The sequence below is a fragment of the Phoca vitulina genome, unplaced genomic scaffold (assembly GCF_004348235.1).
Source record: "Phoca vitulina isolate PV1807 unplaced genomic scaffold, GSC_HSeal_1.0 scaffold25, whole genome shotgun sequence".
Taxonomy (NCBI): domain Eukaryota; kingdom Metazoa; phylum Chordata; class Mammalia; order Carnivora; family Phocidae; genus Phoca; species Phoca vitulina.
Genome location: NW_022589728.1, coordinates 4711108 through 4727799, shown reverse-complemented (window position 1 = coordinate 4727799; position 16692 = coordinate 4711108). Strand labels below are relative to the sequence as shown.

Genomic DNA, 16692 nt, shown 5'->3' with positions numbered 1-16692 from the left:
TAACCAGCTCATTTTGTGCCTTCCAGGTATATTCATTTCAACCAAATAGAAACACTACAGCCAGAGACATTTGGAGACCTTCTGAAATTAGAGCGACTGTAAGTGTTGACTCTCTCGACTTCCTTTGCTTCTGCTTTACTTCTTCTGTTTATACAATGTATTGACTGCCCTGGAGATCAGGTGTAAGCCTAAGAAGCAAAGTCTGCACCTTTGTACTATAAGTTAGAGTTATTGTAAGCCACTCTATAGTTTGAAATCAATGGAGAAAAGACGAGTAACCCAATTAAAAATCTGACAAAAGCAATGAGCATTTCAAGGAGGTAAAACTACTTTGCAAACTTATGGCAGAATCTACCACAATTAACTATACACATCCCCTATGACCTATCCATCAGTTCCACTTCTAGTTATAGACACAGCAGACGTGCACATGTATGCATGTGCACCAGAGCGTGTTCTAGGGTGTTTATGGCATAATCACTTCTAACAGCTCCACCGTAGAGCTACTCAAGCATCCAACAACAAAAGAAGAGAAATAAGTTGCTGCATGTTCATACAACAGAAGACCATACAGCACATACGAATCTCAGAAACATTTTGAGCAAAAAAAATCCAAACATTGAAAATTGCATAGTTTGATTTTGTTTTTTGAATTCAGAAACAGTAATAACATGTGTAATAGCTAGAAGTTAGACAGTGGTTACCTTTGGAGAGAAGGAGGTGATAGGGAACAGCAGGAGGGAGCTTCTGCAGTCCTGGCAGTTTTGTCTTTTTCTGTTTTCCCAGCTGCATTCACTTTCAGGAAAGTCATTATGCTTATAGCATGATGTGTGTACTTTTCTAGATGAATATTATATTTAATAAGCTCATTAAATAAGAATGACAAACCAGAAGGACACTTGGACAGCCTCCTTTTGTGTTGTCTTTTATCAGATGAAAATACTTTATCCCTTCATTTCCTCGATTACCTTATATTAACAAATTAACTGTGATTTTAGCAGAAGATACAGATTTTTTTTATGAAGAGAAAGAAAGTGCATAATGATACATCATTCTAAACTTAATCAGGAATCAGTTTGAATTAAAATATATCTGAAAAGAAATTGTAATTAGGAGTCTGTAGGTTTTGAAAATGATGCCCTTTCATATTGATACACGAAATAGACCAGTAAAATTAAAAGATATAAAGAGCTAATCAACCACTTTCCCATACCATCACTCCAAACTTATCTGCATATAGAAGTATGGGCATTGTAATGAATAAAATTGCATTGTTTAGATTTGTGTGCTTGCTTTGCTGAAGGCATGTAATGGAGGAGGGAACTATACCCATTTCCTGCTCCACCAGCCTTGAGCAGTGAGTTCCACCTTTGGCAAATTCAAGACTTAACATTACGATGACTAATAAGTTCAAAGAACTTAAGCCACTGACTTTAATGTTGGGGAAAGTTTTGCTGATGAATAAGCATTGCTTTCCTCCATTGAAAACTGGGAAGGGGAGATTCCTGCTCCCCAAAGGAGAGCCCCAATGGCAGTGATGGCATCTCCTATCTTTTGGAGGAGGCTGTTATCTTAGGATCCATGAAGAAGTAGGAAACTGACCAAGAAAAAAGGCTTTAACTTCTCATTTCCTCCCTATTATGTAAATAAAAACTATATATACATATTTCTTGAAAGATTTCTGAATATATTAATCACAACGTGTTTTTGTTATGTTTCTCTTTTTTTAGTTCTTTGAATTCTCCTGCTTCTTCTGGAGTTGGTTTTTCTTTGTTTTGTCTTGTTCTTTCTTTGCCATGGTCCTGATTAAGCTCCTGTGCCTTGTGATCCTTGGTATTTATCCTTGAAAATATTGGGTTGGAGGTCTAAGTGGCTCCTGTTCCCTTGTAGGTATGTCTGTTTTCTTCCAAAATTTTCCCATTAGAGGGAATTTTAGTTTGGACAGTTGGGTGGGAAAATGGCAGATTTCTCCAAGAAAATACTAGAATGTGAAAGGAAAGGTTTCCTCTTCAGTTGCTGCTCTGCACAAAATCTGTTACTTTTCTTTGTCAATTTTTAAAATTTCTTTAGAGAAAAACCTGTAAAAATAATAAGAAATATATATATGTAATTTTTTTTCCTCTTAGCATTTAGCAGCAGCTACAAATTAATTACATTTCTCCATCCATATGTTCAGTAAACCCCATTTCCCATCCTGTCCCTCTACTCCGTTTGGTGTCTTGGGTCCCAAACAATCAGATTGTTCCTGCTTCATATATTCTCTGGGCTTCTGCTTTTTCTGTTTCATCTTCCAACCCTCTTCCATACATTTTGTATGTTTCCAGAGTTCACTGAAATCTCTTATTTGTTGATGACCTTATGCATTCTGTCCTCTTGATTGTTATGGGTTTATTTATTGTATTGACCATCTGGGCTATTTCAGTTGACTTCTGAAAGAGAATGAGGCAAATTTGCATGCCTCATTCACTATTTTGAGTAAGAATTCTTCTCTCTCTAACTTTGAAGTATGTTTGTTGAAATAATATTTTAAATATTAAAATTAAATTATTTTAATTAAGGTATTTCTCAATCTATACAAATTCAGCATGACTTTGGAACCGCACATCCTCAAGTGATGTGCATTCAGCAAAGCAGCAACAGTATCTAGAATAGTTCTTTACTTATAGGCTTTGATAAAAGCCCTCATGTATTGTATTCATAAATGTCAACCCCTACCACTTGTGTGGAATGTTCTTTTCACTGGATGCATGATGCCAATACAAGCCAGTGAAGACTTGCATCTTCATCTTTCCTATGAAGAGAAGAATTTGAAAATCCTGGCCCTTTACCAAACTTAGATTTTTTTCCAGTCAATAAGCCTTATTGCTAAACAATCAATCATAAACTATTTATTATTGCATCACCAAGCAAAAGAATCTATACACTTTTGGTGAAACCACCTGGGTTAAAATGTTCAAGCTGAAAATTTAAAGCTTGATGCATAGGCAGAAAATTGCAGTAATGCCTGTTAAAGTATACAAAATTCTGACTTTTTGACTAATAATTTGTGGTTGGTATCAAAGAACCTGATAACTATGCCATTTCTCCCCAGTGCCACTTGCAAACTGCAAAGTGGTGAGACTATGGACATGCTTTATAAAGCTGGATCCCTGTATTTATTTTTTATATGCTGACTGAACTCAGCAAGCTATAGTTTGTATATTGCATGGTTTTTCTTTTAGAATCTTTAATGAATCTCTCTTTAAAAAATGGGAAAAATAGGGCACCTGGGTGGCTCAGTCGTTAAGCGTCTGCCTTCGGCTCAGGTCATGATCCCAGCGTCCTGGGATCGAGCCCCACGTCCGGCTCCCTGCTCAGCAGGAAGCCTACTTCTCCCTCTCTCTCTATCCCTCCCCCTGCTTGTGCTCTTTCTTTCTCAAATAAATTTTTAAAAATCTTAAAAAAAAAAAAAGGGAAAAATATATCAAGAGGAAGAAAACTTTGGTATTCTGTAGCCATAAAGAACATTCATGGTGACTAAGAATACATTTAGTTTTATTGGTTTGGGGAGAATACCAGCTTGAAACAACATCCCATGGAGCAGCAGGGACTGGCATCGAGTCAACCAGCCTGGAAATGTCTTCTTTATCGGGCATGCACCTCACTACACGAAGGTTCTTTCAAGAAGCTTTCTCAAAGTATAGGATCTGAATATGAGGTTTTCTCTTCTTCTTAGAAGTCTCTTGGATTTCCAGTGTATATATCTTGAAATGCTAACCTAAATTTCAGGCAGAAGATACGCTTTTCTCTCCTCAGAACATTAATGTTGAAAAAACTCATGCATGCCTGGTTTCTTTGATAACTTGTATATTTCTGTCACAAGAAAGAGATCAGTCTTTGTATCAATTTCGGTGCAATGGATACTGCTAATTTTCTTTTTAACCAAATATCTTTGACAGAAAACATTAGCAGCAAATAATTATTATATGAACTTTCCAATACAGGAAGAGGTGCTTTTTAGGTCTTGTTGGGAGTAAAGCAATCAAAGTGATACTTCTACAAGCAGAATTCAACAAATAGCAGAAGCATTTTGAAGATTAACTTCACAAAACTTGGAAAGAAGAAAGAGAAAAAAGGAAGCATAGGCACGCATTTTTGCACCCCTCCTGAAGAGGACCACAGAAATACTACTACTGTTTTAATGTTGTCACTGATATAGTAATCTAGAAGATAAATAATAACTATTATAATAATAAGTTCATTTTATGGACAGAAGAATTGAGGTTTAGAGAGATTAATCTACTTGAAAACAAATAGTTATAGAAATAACAAGTAGCAATAGTATCTGATTTGGGAACCCCAATAATATGTATGATATAAACTAATATTGAAATAACATTAATTTGGACATTTTGTCACTGTACAAAATGAAAGAAAATTTTTGCCAATGATTTTTCAAGATTTACATACCTTGCTTCAAAATCTGTGGTGATGACAATGTTATGCTTTTTTCTTGATTTATTTTGCCTGTTAAACAATTCTGGTCTACTTGGCTTGGAAAATAGATAACATCTTTCAATCTCCGGTTATTGGTGTAATTTCCAGCCTTTTAAATATGTTAAGAGATGATCAGCAGCATTTTTACTGTTATCACCCTGGACTCTACTAGTTGTAAAATAATGAAATAAGCTTGTAGTCCAGCAAAAAAACACATGAATAAGTTATCCAAATTATGTGGCTTTCCCCGAGGTTCAGCTGCAATGTACTACAAGCTACTTCTTCATTATTAAATTCTATTCCAATATCTCCTGAGATATGGATATGGGTTAGGACTTGTGGGGAATGAGAATTACTGTGTGACTTCTGTCTGTACACCCATCTTAACCTAACTGTTCACTGTTTCTTCTCTAGTCATTGCTTCTGAGTTTGGTGAATTGGGTGGAGCTGGGGATAATGGGTATAAGGAACTAAAATAGTAAGGACCAGGAAAAATTATATCTACTCAGATGTGCATCAAATTCCAAAGCCATAAAAATATTTTGACTCCTGCTGACACCCCATTACCTTAATCCCTAGTGGATAATAAAATAGTTAAAATTAAGCTAAAACCATACATTGCTAGGAAAACATGGTCAGATAATCTTATTTAATTTTGAGATGGGGCACTGGTCATGAATTAGGACTCAGAGGGAGGCTGGATGTAGCTAATTGTTAACATTTTCTACACATTATTTGGTTATTTATGCTCATAATTAGGCTCAAAACCACAGTCTCTAGAAATAAATGGCATGGAGCTTTCCTCTGTGTCGCAGACTACTGTTATGTCCTCTCTTCATACATGTGCTCTTTGTTGAATATGCGTTCAGCGGTGCTAGTGAGCAGATGAGCCCTAGCTAGTTATTTGCTAGTCATAGTTTCTCTCGTCACAGTGGGAAGAAGTGGTATGGCCAGGGCAGCGCTCAGGGAACCCAAACCAGTGCAGGACCGACCGGGTGGAAGGAGGGGTAGAGATACTGTGGTCTGGGCCTCCTCCATGAGCAACAGAGCCTGGGGATGTGCTTCTCCGTGATCTGCCTGGAGTGGGGGACGTGCGCATGGACTTGAAAGGGAACAGGCAAATGGTTGGCTGAGCCAGGGACCACAGCAGCACCAAATGGAACTGTCTTTTAGCAAAACTGTTGCTGGCCAGTAAGTGAAAATAGACAAAGGGTTGCCATCCGCAGGATCCAGTTATTCATGGTTCTCTTGCAGGCTGCTGCAGTCATAAATTATTGTGCCATTCTTTTTAATGAATACATTCTCTACCTTGATTTCCTATGTGTTTAGACTTATTTCTGTGATTTTTATTCTTAGCATTTGTAATCTCTAACTAAATAAAACCAAAAATTAAAAAAAAACCATGGATGAGAATACACATGCATGTAAATTTTAAGACCGTGCTTCCATAAATGACACTCTGTTTTGTATTTGCCCTCTCTCACACTGAAATACTTTTTTAAAAAATGTATTTGGATTCACAATTCCAATTTTTTTTTAAAGTCTCCCAAAGCATCATTACTGTGTTGTGATTCAAAGTTAGCTTTTGTTTTTCAGGTTTTTGCATAACAACAAATTATCTAAAATCCCGGCTGGGAGCTTTTCTCATCTGGATTCATTAAAGAGACTGTAAGTGAAAGCAAGCACACAGACACAAAAACCTTATGATTTTCCCCCAAATAAATAAATCCCAAGCAATGATTTGCCTTTGTCTCCTTTGGCCGTGGAAGATCATTGCAATTCTAACGTGTAAGGGAGAAAATGGTTTCGTTAACCGTAGAGCGATAGAGGACGCAGTCTACTGAGCTTTCATGTATTCTCTTAGAAGTGACATTCAAAAGGAATACTGAAGATAGAATTTTCCTCGGTTCTCAGTAATTTCCTTGCTGGTCAAATCTAAAGACTCCCAAGACTTCCTTTTCCTTTAACTTTTATTTAAAAAGAGATGTGAGAAGTTCTGAAGAAAGTCTAACTCCTCCGGCCAGGCTTCAGAAGTTTTCCCTCGTTGCACATATGGTTACTGGTAGACTTCATTTCTTCCCACACTAAACAATTCAGAGCGAACCTCCCAATCCTGTTTGAGCCTCCAGCTGCCTCGCTTTTCTCTCTGCCTGTGTGAATAACTCGCCTTTACCCTGATCTGTCTCTTCATCCCGATCTCTGGGTATACTTCTGCACTGTTGATGGATTCAGGGTTGTTGTTTTTTCCGTCCGTAAGTCCCAGTTATCAGATAAAAGTCCAATGTCCTGCTTCCCAGAGCTAGTTGGAGGGCACGGAGGGGAAACATTACAAAGGTGTGCATCTCTCAGCTGTGTTGGAGGTCACGTTGTTGCTGGTGTCTTTCTGGTGTGATGTGCCCAGGTCCAGGTCCATGGGCGAGGGAATGTTAAGATTAAGTAGATATCAGAACATGGGGGGAAATAAATTTGTGTGGAAATAACACTTGGAATCATTGTGTTTCAAGGGTCATGAATAATCAGGAGGACCATTCATCCAGCCCCAGTCCATCTTGTCAAGTCATTTTCTACTTTCATTGCAGTTCTCACAGCAGGTGCTGCCTTACCGTCTTTTCTCCTCCGCCTGTGCTCTTTGTGCTCAGACCTACAACTGCTTGATGATTCTCTTTTTCTGTCAAAATTTCCTTACTTCTCAGAACTGGTTGCACCATAGCCATTTGGAGTAGTATGCGCATCGATTCTTGTTCGTTGTTATAAAAGACTTTATCTTTTAGAGCAGTTTTAGGTTCGCAGAAAGTACTGAGACTTCCCACATACCCTCTTTTCCTACACAGCCTCCCCCATGATCATCCTCCACTGGAGTGGTACCTTTGTTAAAATTTATACCCCATAATCACTCAAGTCCAATGTCCTGCTTCCCAGAGTTCACTCTTGGTATTGTACCTTGTATGAGTTTTGATGAATGTATGATAACATATATCATCACTATAATGTCATAACGGAATATTTTCTCTGGCTTAAAAGTCCTCTGTGTTCCACCTATGCATCCTCTCCTCCCCCTAAACTCTGGCACAAAACATTTTACTGTCTCCATAGTTTTGTCTTCTCTCGAATGTCATATAGTTGGAATCATACAGTATGCAGCCTTTTCAGATTAGCTTCTTTCGTTTAGTCATAGGCATTTAAGATTCTTCCATGTCTTTTCATGGAAATTACTAGCTAATTTCTTTTTAGAGTTGAATAATACTCCGTTGTCTAGATGTACCAGTTTCTTTATCCATTCACTACTGAAGGACATTTGTTGGCTTCCACATTTTGGCAATTATAAATAAAGCTGCTATAAACATCCATGTGTAGGTTTTTGAGGGGACAAAAGTTGCACTTCCTTTGGATAAATACAAAAGAACATGATGCTGGATGGCACGCGTAAAGTATGTTTAGTTTTATAAGAAATTGCCAGACTGTCTTTTGAAGTGGCTGTACCATTTTTTAGTCCCGCCAGCCGTGAATGACAGCTCGGTTGCTCCACACCCTCACCAGCATTTAGTGTCGTCAGTGTCCTGGGTTTGGCCATTCCAACACATGTGTAGTGTTACCTCATTATTGTTTTAACATTCTTGTTTTTAAGTCATATCTGGAAAATGAAAAATGCCAAGGCATTTTGTTACCAGGTGATAGGATGCTTTATTTTTGGTAGCGGGAAGAATTTTTTTTACTTGCCGTCTTTCTCTTTTGTTGGATTTATCACTTGTGGTTAGAGTCACTGTCTTTGTATATTTGCAATTATAATTCCCATTAAATGTTTCTTTTCTACATACATTTCCATCTGGGTATCATTCTTGACTTCTAAGACTCTCAGAAAGTCTTGAAATGCTCAATCTCTTGTTTGTTTTTTTAATCCCTTTCTATTATTCTTTCTTGTTAAATTTTAGTAGCAGCTTTTTTGTTCTAACTTCTTAAATTTAATGAAACAGCATTCACTCTATTGCTGGAACACACACAGAGAAATAAACACTAATAAAGAAGCAGAGGGAGACCTACGTACAGTGATGTGCCAGTATGTATCTTATATGCATGTGTTATATATATTTCAAACGTTTTAAGCCAAATATAAGAATGTTGTTGGTATGTTATGTTGATGAAATGTCTGTTTTCATAGATGGTACACTGATCACTTCTGGTCATGGTAAACTGACATACAGATGATTTGAGCAAACTCTTCCAGGGTTCATGAGATCTTGGTCAGTCTGAGATGGCAAGCACTGGTACCTAGTTATTCCAAATCCTCAAACCCATGCTTGTCCAAGCTGTAATTTACACATGAAAATCAGAATAAAGGAAAGTGACTGAGGGCTAGTAAATAAACTACACGTACCATCCAATAAATTCTATCTTCTACATTGAAGTCTCTCAACAGCTGGGGGAATGTCGCTTCACCGCTAGCACCTGGGAGTCCGAGAAACCTGTTTGAATCACATTTGCCCTATCACCCCAGGAGCTGTGTGTGACACCTGATAGCGGTTTCCCCACCTGTACCATATCATTTCTAACTCATGACAACCACATTCCTTCCAAGAGTACTGAAAAAATTAATGAAATGCTTTTTAACAGTGCTCTTGGGTCTGTAAGTGAAAGGGATTATGCAAGTACAAGTGATATATTACTCTATTTTCAAATAGAAAGATTTGAATTTGAATTTACTCCATGTTTTTCTTTCCCTTTCAAATTGCCCATTGAGCAGTGAACAGGCCCAAGTGAGTAATTATTTGGGTGTTGTGATTCTTGACTGAATACTATCAAAAGGCTGTTGTCTTTTATTTAGCACACTTGGTGTGACATTTGATTTAAGAGAACTTTCAAAATAGAGAACAGTAAAATGGCAATGATTTTAAGCATAGGGTACTACTAATAAGTATGGTCTAATACAGATTAAGACAACCCTCCTTTATTATTGATTTACTTGATAGCTTTTTATTTTTCAAAATTTATGGCTTTAAATTATAGGCAATGTTTCAAAGAATGCTTTCCCAGTATGAACTTGGAAACACTCTATTTATGGGCTCCCCAAATGGACTTTTGTACAAAAATACAGTTCTAGTACTATATATTTTTTTTCAAATATAAAGGAGGTTTTTAAGTGGCAAGTGAAAAAAAATTCCATAGTTGTTTTATTCATGTTTTGTATCCCTGCTATAGATGAATTTTTTAATTAAGTCAATGGTCATAAAAAAAAGAAATTAAATGTTATGCTCAAGTGTTGCTAAAACACACAAGCATGAGGATACATATGGGAAAATATTGATCACTGATTAATGGAGGGTTGATATATAAGCAATGATGATGTCAGGGAAATGGAAAATTCCAGACTATTAGGGTCCCATGACTATGATGTTCCCAAGGAGTTATGTTGATGTCCTGGCTTTTGTTCAGCTTGGAAATCTCATGGTGATACTAAAGCAAGAATTTACACCTTAATATTTAACAACAAAAAACTGTTTTTGATAAAATTACCAGACATTAAACTCAAAACATGAATTAAACTCAGAAACATGAATCAGAATGAAATTTAATGTTGAAATATATCTGCTTTTAGGCAAAGCAGCAGATAGAGTAAATCAGACAGTGATATGGAATAGCCAAGGACACTGAACCTAATACTTTGCTGAACAAGTGTTAGTCAACTGTTACGTCTTTTACATCACTCCAGACATGGCTGAAAGTGTTCTCCATTTCAGTTATGGCTTTTTTTTTTTCTCAGTTTCATGTGAAGTCTTGATAGAAGCATTAAGCAAATAAAATCCATACCATTCAGCAACTTTTTAATGAGTGTGAGATTTTTTTCCCCTTAATAATTAACAATTTAATGCTGCTAAATATAGCTACTCTTTTTAGAGTAATACAATTTAAGTACAATATAACTTAATCTTATGAACTAAGCATCTACAATATCCTTCACAAAATTATCAGACAATAAATCTTTCTTAAATTTATTTAAAAATTTACAGTTTTCTGGAATTATTATAATCCAAATCTAGAGAATAACATGATTTTTTTTTTACTTTTAGAAAAAACTGTTCTAGTAACTTGATGTTAATATAGACTCCTAAGTTAAAAGAGCTAGGATTTTTAATTTTATATGCCTATTGATTCTTTAAATTCCTTTGTTTCCCAAATGATTTTTAAGAACATTTCATACAATTATTAAAAAATTATGACATTTTAAAATTCTGCTTAAAAATCACATTCGGCATTACTTATTACAATAAAATTTGAACAATGTAACCCTTGTCGCTATCATAAATATATCCATATTATCATTTCATCTCTGGAACTCCCTTGTGCAGAATGTGACGTGATTACTGCTATAGACAGACTTCTGGATTTCATTTAGCTAATGCTGCCCTTTAACCCTTGGGATAGATGAAAGAGATAATTTATCATATCTGTGCCCTTTTGCTATACATCTTTTGGCAAGAATGGAGGTATACACCATAAATCACTTTGGTTATCTATCAATTTTATTTCATGAGGAAAAAAAAGTGCTGGAAAGGATTAGGAAAATATAGTAACACTTAGCAAAAGTGAAGAACTTGTGGGCCTAGATTAGGAAATATCACAAAAAAATATGACAGACCTGCCCATCACAGTCTCTAAGAGACACTTCCAGATGTGGACCTTTGTAAAATGGTGTGATTTTCAGTGATAGCCAGGCCTCTTAGTACACACAAAAAAGAAAATTTTAGAAGTCCCTGTCCCTAACCTTTAGGGAAAATTGAAAACACAAAGAAGCACATGCCTATCCATATTGGATGTCAAGGTGGTTTACAAGAGAAAAGAGCAAGTCATCTAGGGCAGCCGCACAAACTATACACAGCACATTTATAGGCCTCCTTTGGGTAAGAAAGCATCTACTCTTTTAAGTAACATCTATGAAAAAGTTTAGAAAAGCAACACCACCAAATATAAATTCTCTGTTCTTAACATGTAAAAGAACTATAACATTTCAGTATGTATAATTTTAATTCTTAGTCTTCTCTAAAACAAGGAAGTTTTCATTTTATCTTACAGTTATTTATTTAAATCAAATAGTATACTGCATGTTAAGTAAAATGTATGTTAAGTAAACCACTTTTTGAGTCTCAAAGTGCTTTCCAAAAATATTTAATATGAAAATATATCTATTTCTGTTCAAGAAATGCAAACAGGTAAGCATGTGTTTTAATCTGTTAATTGGTAGCTAGAAATTCTAGAGTAAAAAATATGACTGAAAAGGTAAATTACAGGAAGTTAAATATTTTAATTCAGAAGATTCAAAGAAATTAATAGTCACTTTCAACAGTTGTAATTCTTGCCTGCATGCCTAGGCGTCTGGATTCCAATGCTCTAGTTTGTGACTGTGATTTAATGTGGCTGGGGGAACTTATACAAGGCTATGCCCGAAATGGCCAAACTCAGGCTGCTGCTACATGTGAATATCCCAGAAGGCTCCAGGGACGCTCCATCGCTTCGTTAACAGTAGAGGAATTCAACTGTGGTATGCAATTTTCTCTGTGCGTGTAAAATGGAAATGTCTTTTGTTTGCCCCCTTTCTATAAAAGTTTGTTATATGATGTTGCATTTGGAAGAACATAATATCAGAAAATGTTATCAAGTTATTTAGTTAAAAGTATGGTCAATTTCCTTTTCAGCTTCTGCATTTTGATTTAAGGAAGTTTTTATCATTATAAACAGAGCTGGGACAGTCCTTGAGGATCATTTAATCCAACTTTCAAATTTCAAAGGAGAAATATAAAGATAACTATTTTCAACAAGGTCATAGGACACTGTGACCAGCATTAAAGTTTCCACTTAAACCAGTATTACTTAAGTGTTAATAATCAATAATTGAGGTTTTTCAACTTTAGATCAAATAATTATTAATATTCATAATAGTAATGCAAACTTTGGATTTGGTAAGCATAGTTCATATTCTAACAACTTCAATAATTCTCTCAGGCTTTATTTGAAGATCCAAGTATAGCTTCTTAGGAACTTTTTGGTTTTCGGGGCGCCTAGGTGGCTCAGTCAGTGCCTTCCGCTCAGGTCATGATCCCAGGGTCCTGGAATTGAGCCCCATGTAGAGTTCCCTGCTTAGTGGGGAGCCTGCTTTTCCCTCTCTCTCTGCTGCTCCCCCTGCTTTTGCTCTCTCTCTCTCTGTCAAATAAATAAATAAAATATTAAAAAAAAGAAATTATTTGATGCTCACTTCAAGTTTTTAATATAAAGGAATATCTACCTGTGTATCTATCTAATCTATTTTTATATATAGCTTTAAATATGAATAAATGAATATACTTACATACGTGTGCATGTGTGTGATAATTGGGCTCCTTGAAAATTTACTCAGGTGATAGCTTACAACAGAAATTTGCTTTCTAATGCCCTATTCATTGGAGGCCAATATTTGAATTTCTCTAAGCAGGTCATTTGAAAATTATATTAATATAATTTAATTCCATCCAGATGGAGAAGCAAAGTGACTTGGTCTTTATTTCCAAATAAATCTCAAATTTGTCCATACCTTCCATCTTTACTATCAACTTGGAGTTTATGTCATAGTCAAGTTTGCTGGGAATACAGAACATCTTAACTGCTGCCCCAGCTTTCATTTTCTTCCCTCTCCAATCTATTATATTTAGGGAGATCTTTTAAAACACAGATCTGATTATATAATTCTTTTGCTCTCTTTTATAGCTTTCCATGCCTTCAAATGAAACACCAAATCCTTAACAAGGTCACACTTTCTATATGTTGTAGCCCTTGGCTACTCTGTAAACTTGATTCATTCTGCCCCTGCCTCTGCCCAGTGATGTTTAGCCATCATGATGTTCTTTCAGTTCCTAGAAGTTCTTAAGATTTTTTCCAACTCAAGGACTGGCTATATGCTATTTACTCTGCCTACAGTATTCTTCTTGCCTCTCTTCTTTTAAGAGCCCTCTTCTTAAATATTAATTACTTGGAAAGGCTTTATTTAATTTTGCTCTCTACCCACCTTTTCCCTACCACACACACACTGAGTCAGGTCCCTTTTTATAATCTATCAAATAACCATTTACTTTTCTTAGCACTTATTACAACATTTTATTATACATTTTTGTGTTTGTTTACTTTCAGTTGCTTCAATGAAACTATAAGCCCATGAGTACAGAGACTTTGTTTTGATCACTGTTTTGTCACTGTCTTAGCACTGTGCCTGACACACTGTAATGTTGAATTATTTTTTAAAGTAAAAATGTAAATGAATCAAACAATTTTTCTAAAAAGGGTAAGGCCAAGATGTTGGTCATATGGACTTTTGATGAAGTGGTTAAGATTAAGAGAGATCTATGCAACATTCTCCAGACATGTTAGATCTGGTTATTTATTAATTATCGAAAGTCTCAAATGATGCACTTATTAAAGAAAGAGTTTTATCATTTAGAAAGGTTTAAAAAATTATGTTAAGTTTGCTGTAGAGGGCGCCTGGGTGGCTCAGTTGGTTAAGCGACTGCCTTCGGCTCAGGTCATGATCCCGGAGTCCCAAGATCAAGTCCCGCATCGGGCTCCCTGCTCGGCAGGGAGTCTGCTTCTCCTTCTGACCCTCCTACCTCTCATGCTCTCTGTCTCTCATTCTCTCTCTCTCAAGTAAATAAATAAAATCTTTAAAAAAAAAAAAAAAAAAAGATTTTTAAAAAAAAAAAAAAAAAGTTTGCTGTAGAAAGGCAAAATTCCCTTTTTTACATTGTTCTCTATAATTTAAATTCAATAATATTATCTGGTTCATTAAATATCAATCACTCCACTTCTTTATTAAAATAATTTAAATGTTTCCATGTTTTACCACTAATTATTATTTGAGAATGGAAACATTCATTTATATTAATAAGTAATTTTGCTCAACCAGGTTTGAGGTCTAGACATACAAATTCTTATAAATTTTATAAAGTGGGTAGTTAGATGGCTAATTGTCTAGAAGAATGCCTACAAAATTGCAAGCTCAACTGAAGTACTTGGCTTGAAATATTGACCCATAAAATCAAACTCCTTCCAGAAATATGGCTGTAAAAGGCACAGGGAAATTTATTTAATTTACTTCATTGGAGATTCCTTTATGCAGTGTATCAAACTTCTAAAGTTTTGTTAAATATATGTCTAACATTGAAACTGGTATGTTACTGGGTAGAAGCAATACAATTTGTAAAACTTTAATGTAGAGGGATTAAAATTATCTGTAGTCCTTTGTCAATAATATCTTAGAGTACTGTAATTTTGTATCTTTAAAAGTATACCAATAATTCTTCTGTTACAGAGAGTCCTCGAATTACTTTTGAGCCCCAAGATGTGGAAGTAACATCAGGGAATACTGTCTACTTTACTTGCCGGGCTGAAGGAAACCCCAAACCAAAGATTATTTGGATACATAACAAGTAAATACTGAGCATGGGCATGTGTTGTATTCTCTTTCAAATTTCATTAATTCATTTATCTTGCTTCAAGTTTATCTAGAGATGAATTTTCCAAAATTGTCAGTATTTCTGGATATTTCATAAAAATGTCTTTTAACTTTCATCTTTTGACTTGCCCAAATATCTGGAAGACTTCTTAAAATTGTATATTTCCAGACATCAAAGACTGTGAAATTGAGTAAAGGAATTTTGTATTATTTCTAGAAGGAAATATTGGGATAATAACAAACTAGTATGTTTTAAAATCTGAACATAATTAAATATAACCTCACCTTAATTATTTTAGTTTCAACCTGGTATTTTACATTTGATGTTGTAAATTTCACATAGTAAATCAGTATAACATTATATAAGTGAATTGGCAATAAAAGATATGCAAGATTACTTAAAATACTAGTCATTTATTTTATTTTTATTGCACTATTTGATAAAACATGGTATCTACTAGTCTAAAAGGCTGTGAATGTAAAGTTGAATAGTAATAACAAACTTATAAAAAGTTAAAATAAAAGTTTAAAAGAGGAGTGGGAAATGAATTATATACTTGATACAATTCAATGATAGTACTTGGACAATTATATTATCATTAATTACATTATTGGTAAACAGCATGGTTCGCATGTGTCTCTTCCATGCCTCCACAAAATTTCATTGTTTGTTTTCTGTCATGTGTATGATCAACTCTAAATTTTAATGCTTTTCTTTGTAAAATATTCTGATATAGTTTGTGTCTTTTTTGTATATAATTTGTATTTGTAATTGTAGTAAGAAACCCAGACATGTTTGTAAAATGTGTTTTTAATTCTAGCAAAAAACTAATAAGTATAGGTTAAAAATAGCTTGGAAAGAAGGCAATTATGAACACTATTAAATCTGGAATCTGGCCCAGGAGAAAGACTTCAACTGATAGAAGACATCAATTTATTTCCATCTGGAGATAGTTCAATGGTACTTGAGAAGTAGAAATTGCTGCTTATAATGTCTTCCAACTGCTTGCTCTGCCTTCTTAAAGTTTAAATTAAGTCATTATGTGTTCAAGGTTATAAAGGTACTGACTAGTATTCAGAAAGGGACAAATAAAAAATCATATTGCTTGATGGAATGTATGACATACGGGTTTTAAATATGGTGACTAAGGAAACTAAGATGCATTTCAAAAGAAACAAAGAAATTGAAAAAGAAGGAATAAAATGAAGGAAAGGTGAAGCATAGGCAGAAGTTTCTGTTATAATATTAGCCATTTCATATAGAAAAAGAATAGAAATGAAAGGGAAGAATTTATACCAAGAAATGTGTAACATTAACAAGTCTTGCTGATTATTGGTCATAAAGTATTTTTTAATAAAAAGATAATATATATACTGAAAGTGATGAAATATACCCTATATTACAACAGGTAATTTGAAATAAACATCTCTTTAACATAAACCAAGCTAAGAAAAAAAATACTGCCAATTCATTAGAAGCAACCTAGGTGTTCCTTCCTTAACATTCTCCTGTTTTCCTCCCCTGGAGATAACCTCTATCCTGACATTAGGGTCCATAGAACAGTGAGTTAAGAACTGGTTAGACACAAGCAAAGGTGGAATTAGAGAATTAGAGGGTATGTCTGTTGGAGTATATTAGCTATCAAGATGGTTAAGAAACATGGAAACTATAATCCAAAGGTCCAGGACATATCCAATAAAGAATTCCAGAAAGAGAAGTTAAAATAATGAGCTGGAGTCAATGTTTA

The 16692-nt window shown here is 35.0% G+C and overlaps 1 protein-coding gene across 1 annotated transcript in view; it reads left to right on the top strand.

Moving 5' to 3' along the window:
• The window catches only part of PXDNL (peroxidasin like), a 453123-nt gene that overhangs the window by 283604 nt on the left and 152827 nt on the right, over positions 1–16692 (top strand). The window contains exons 5-8 of the mRNA XM_032421891.1: positions 27–98; positions 6073–6144; positions 11838–12007; positions 14801–14918. Of these exons, the coding sequence (XP_032277782.1) occupies positions 27–98; positions 6073–6144; positions 11838–12007; positions 14801–14918 (432 nt within the window). The remainder of the gene's footprint in view (positions 1–26; positions 99–6072; positions 6145–11837; positions 12008–14800; positions 14919–16692) is intronic.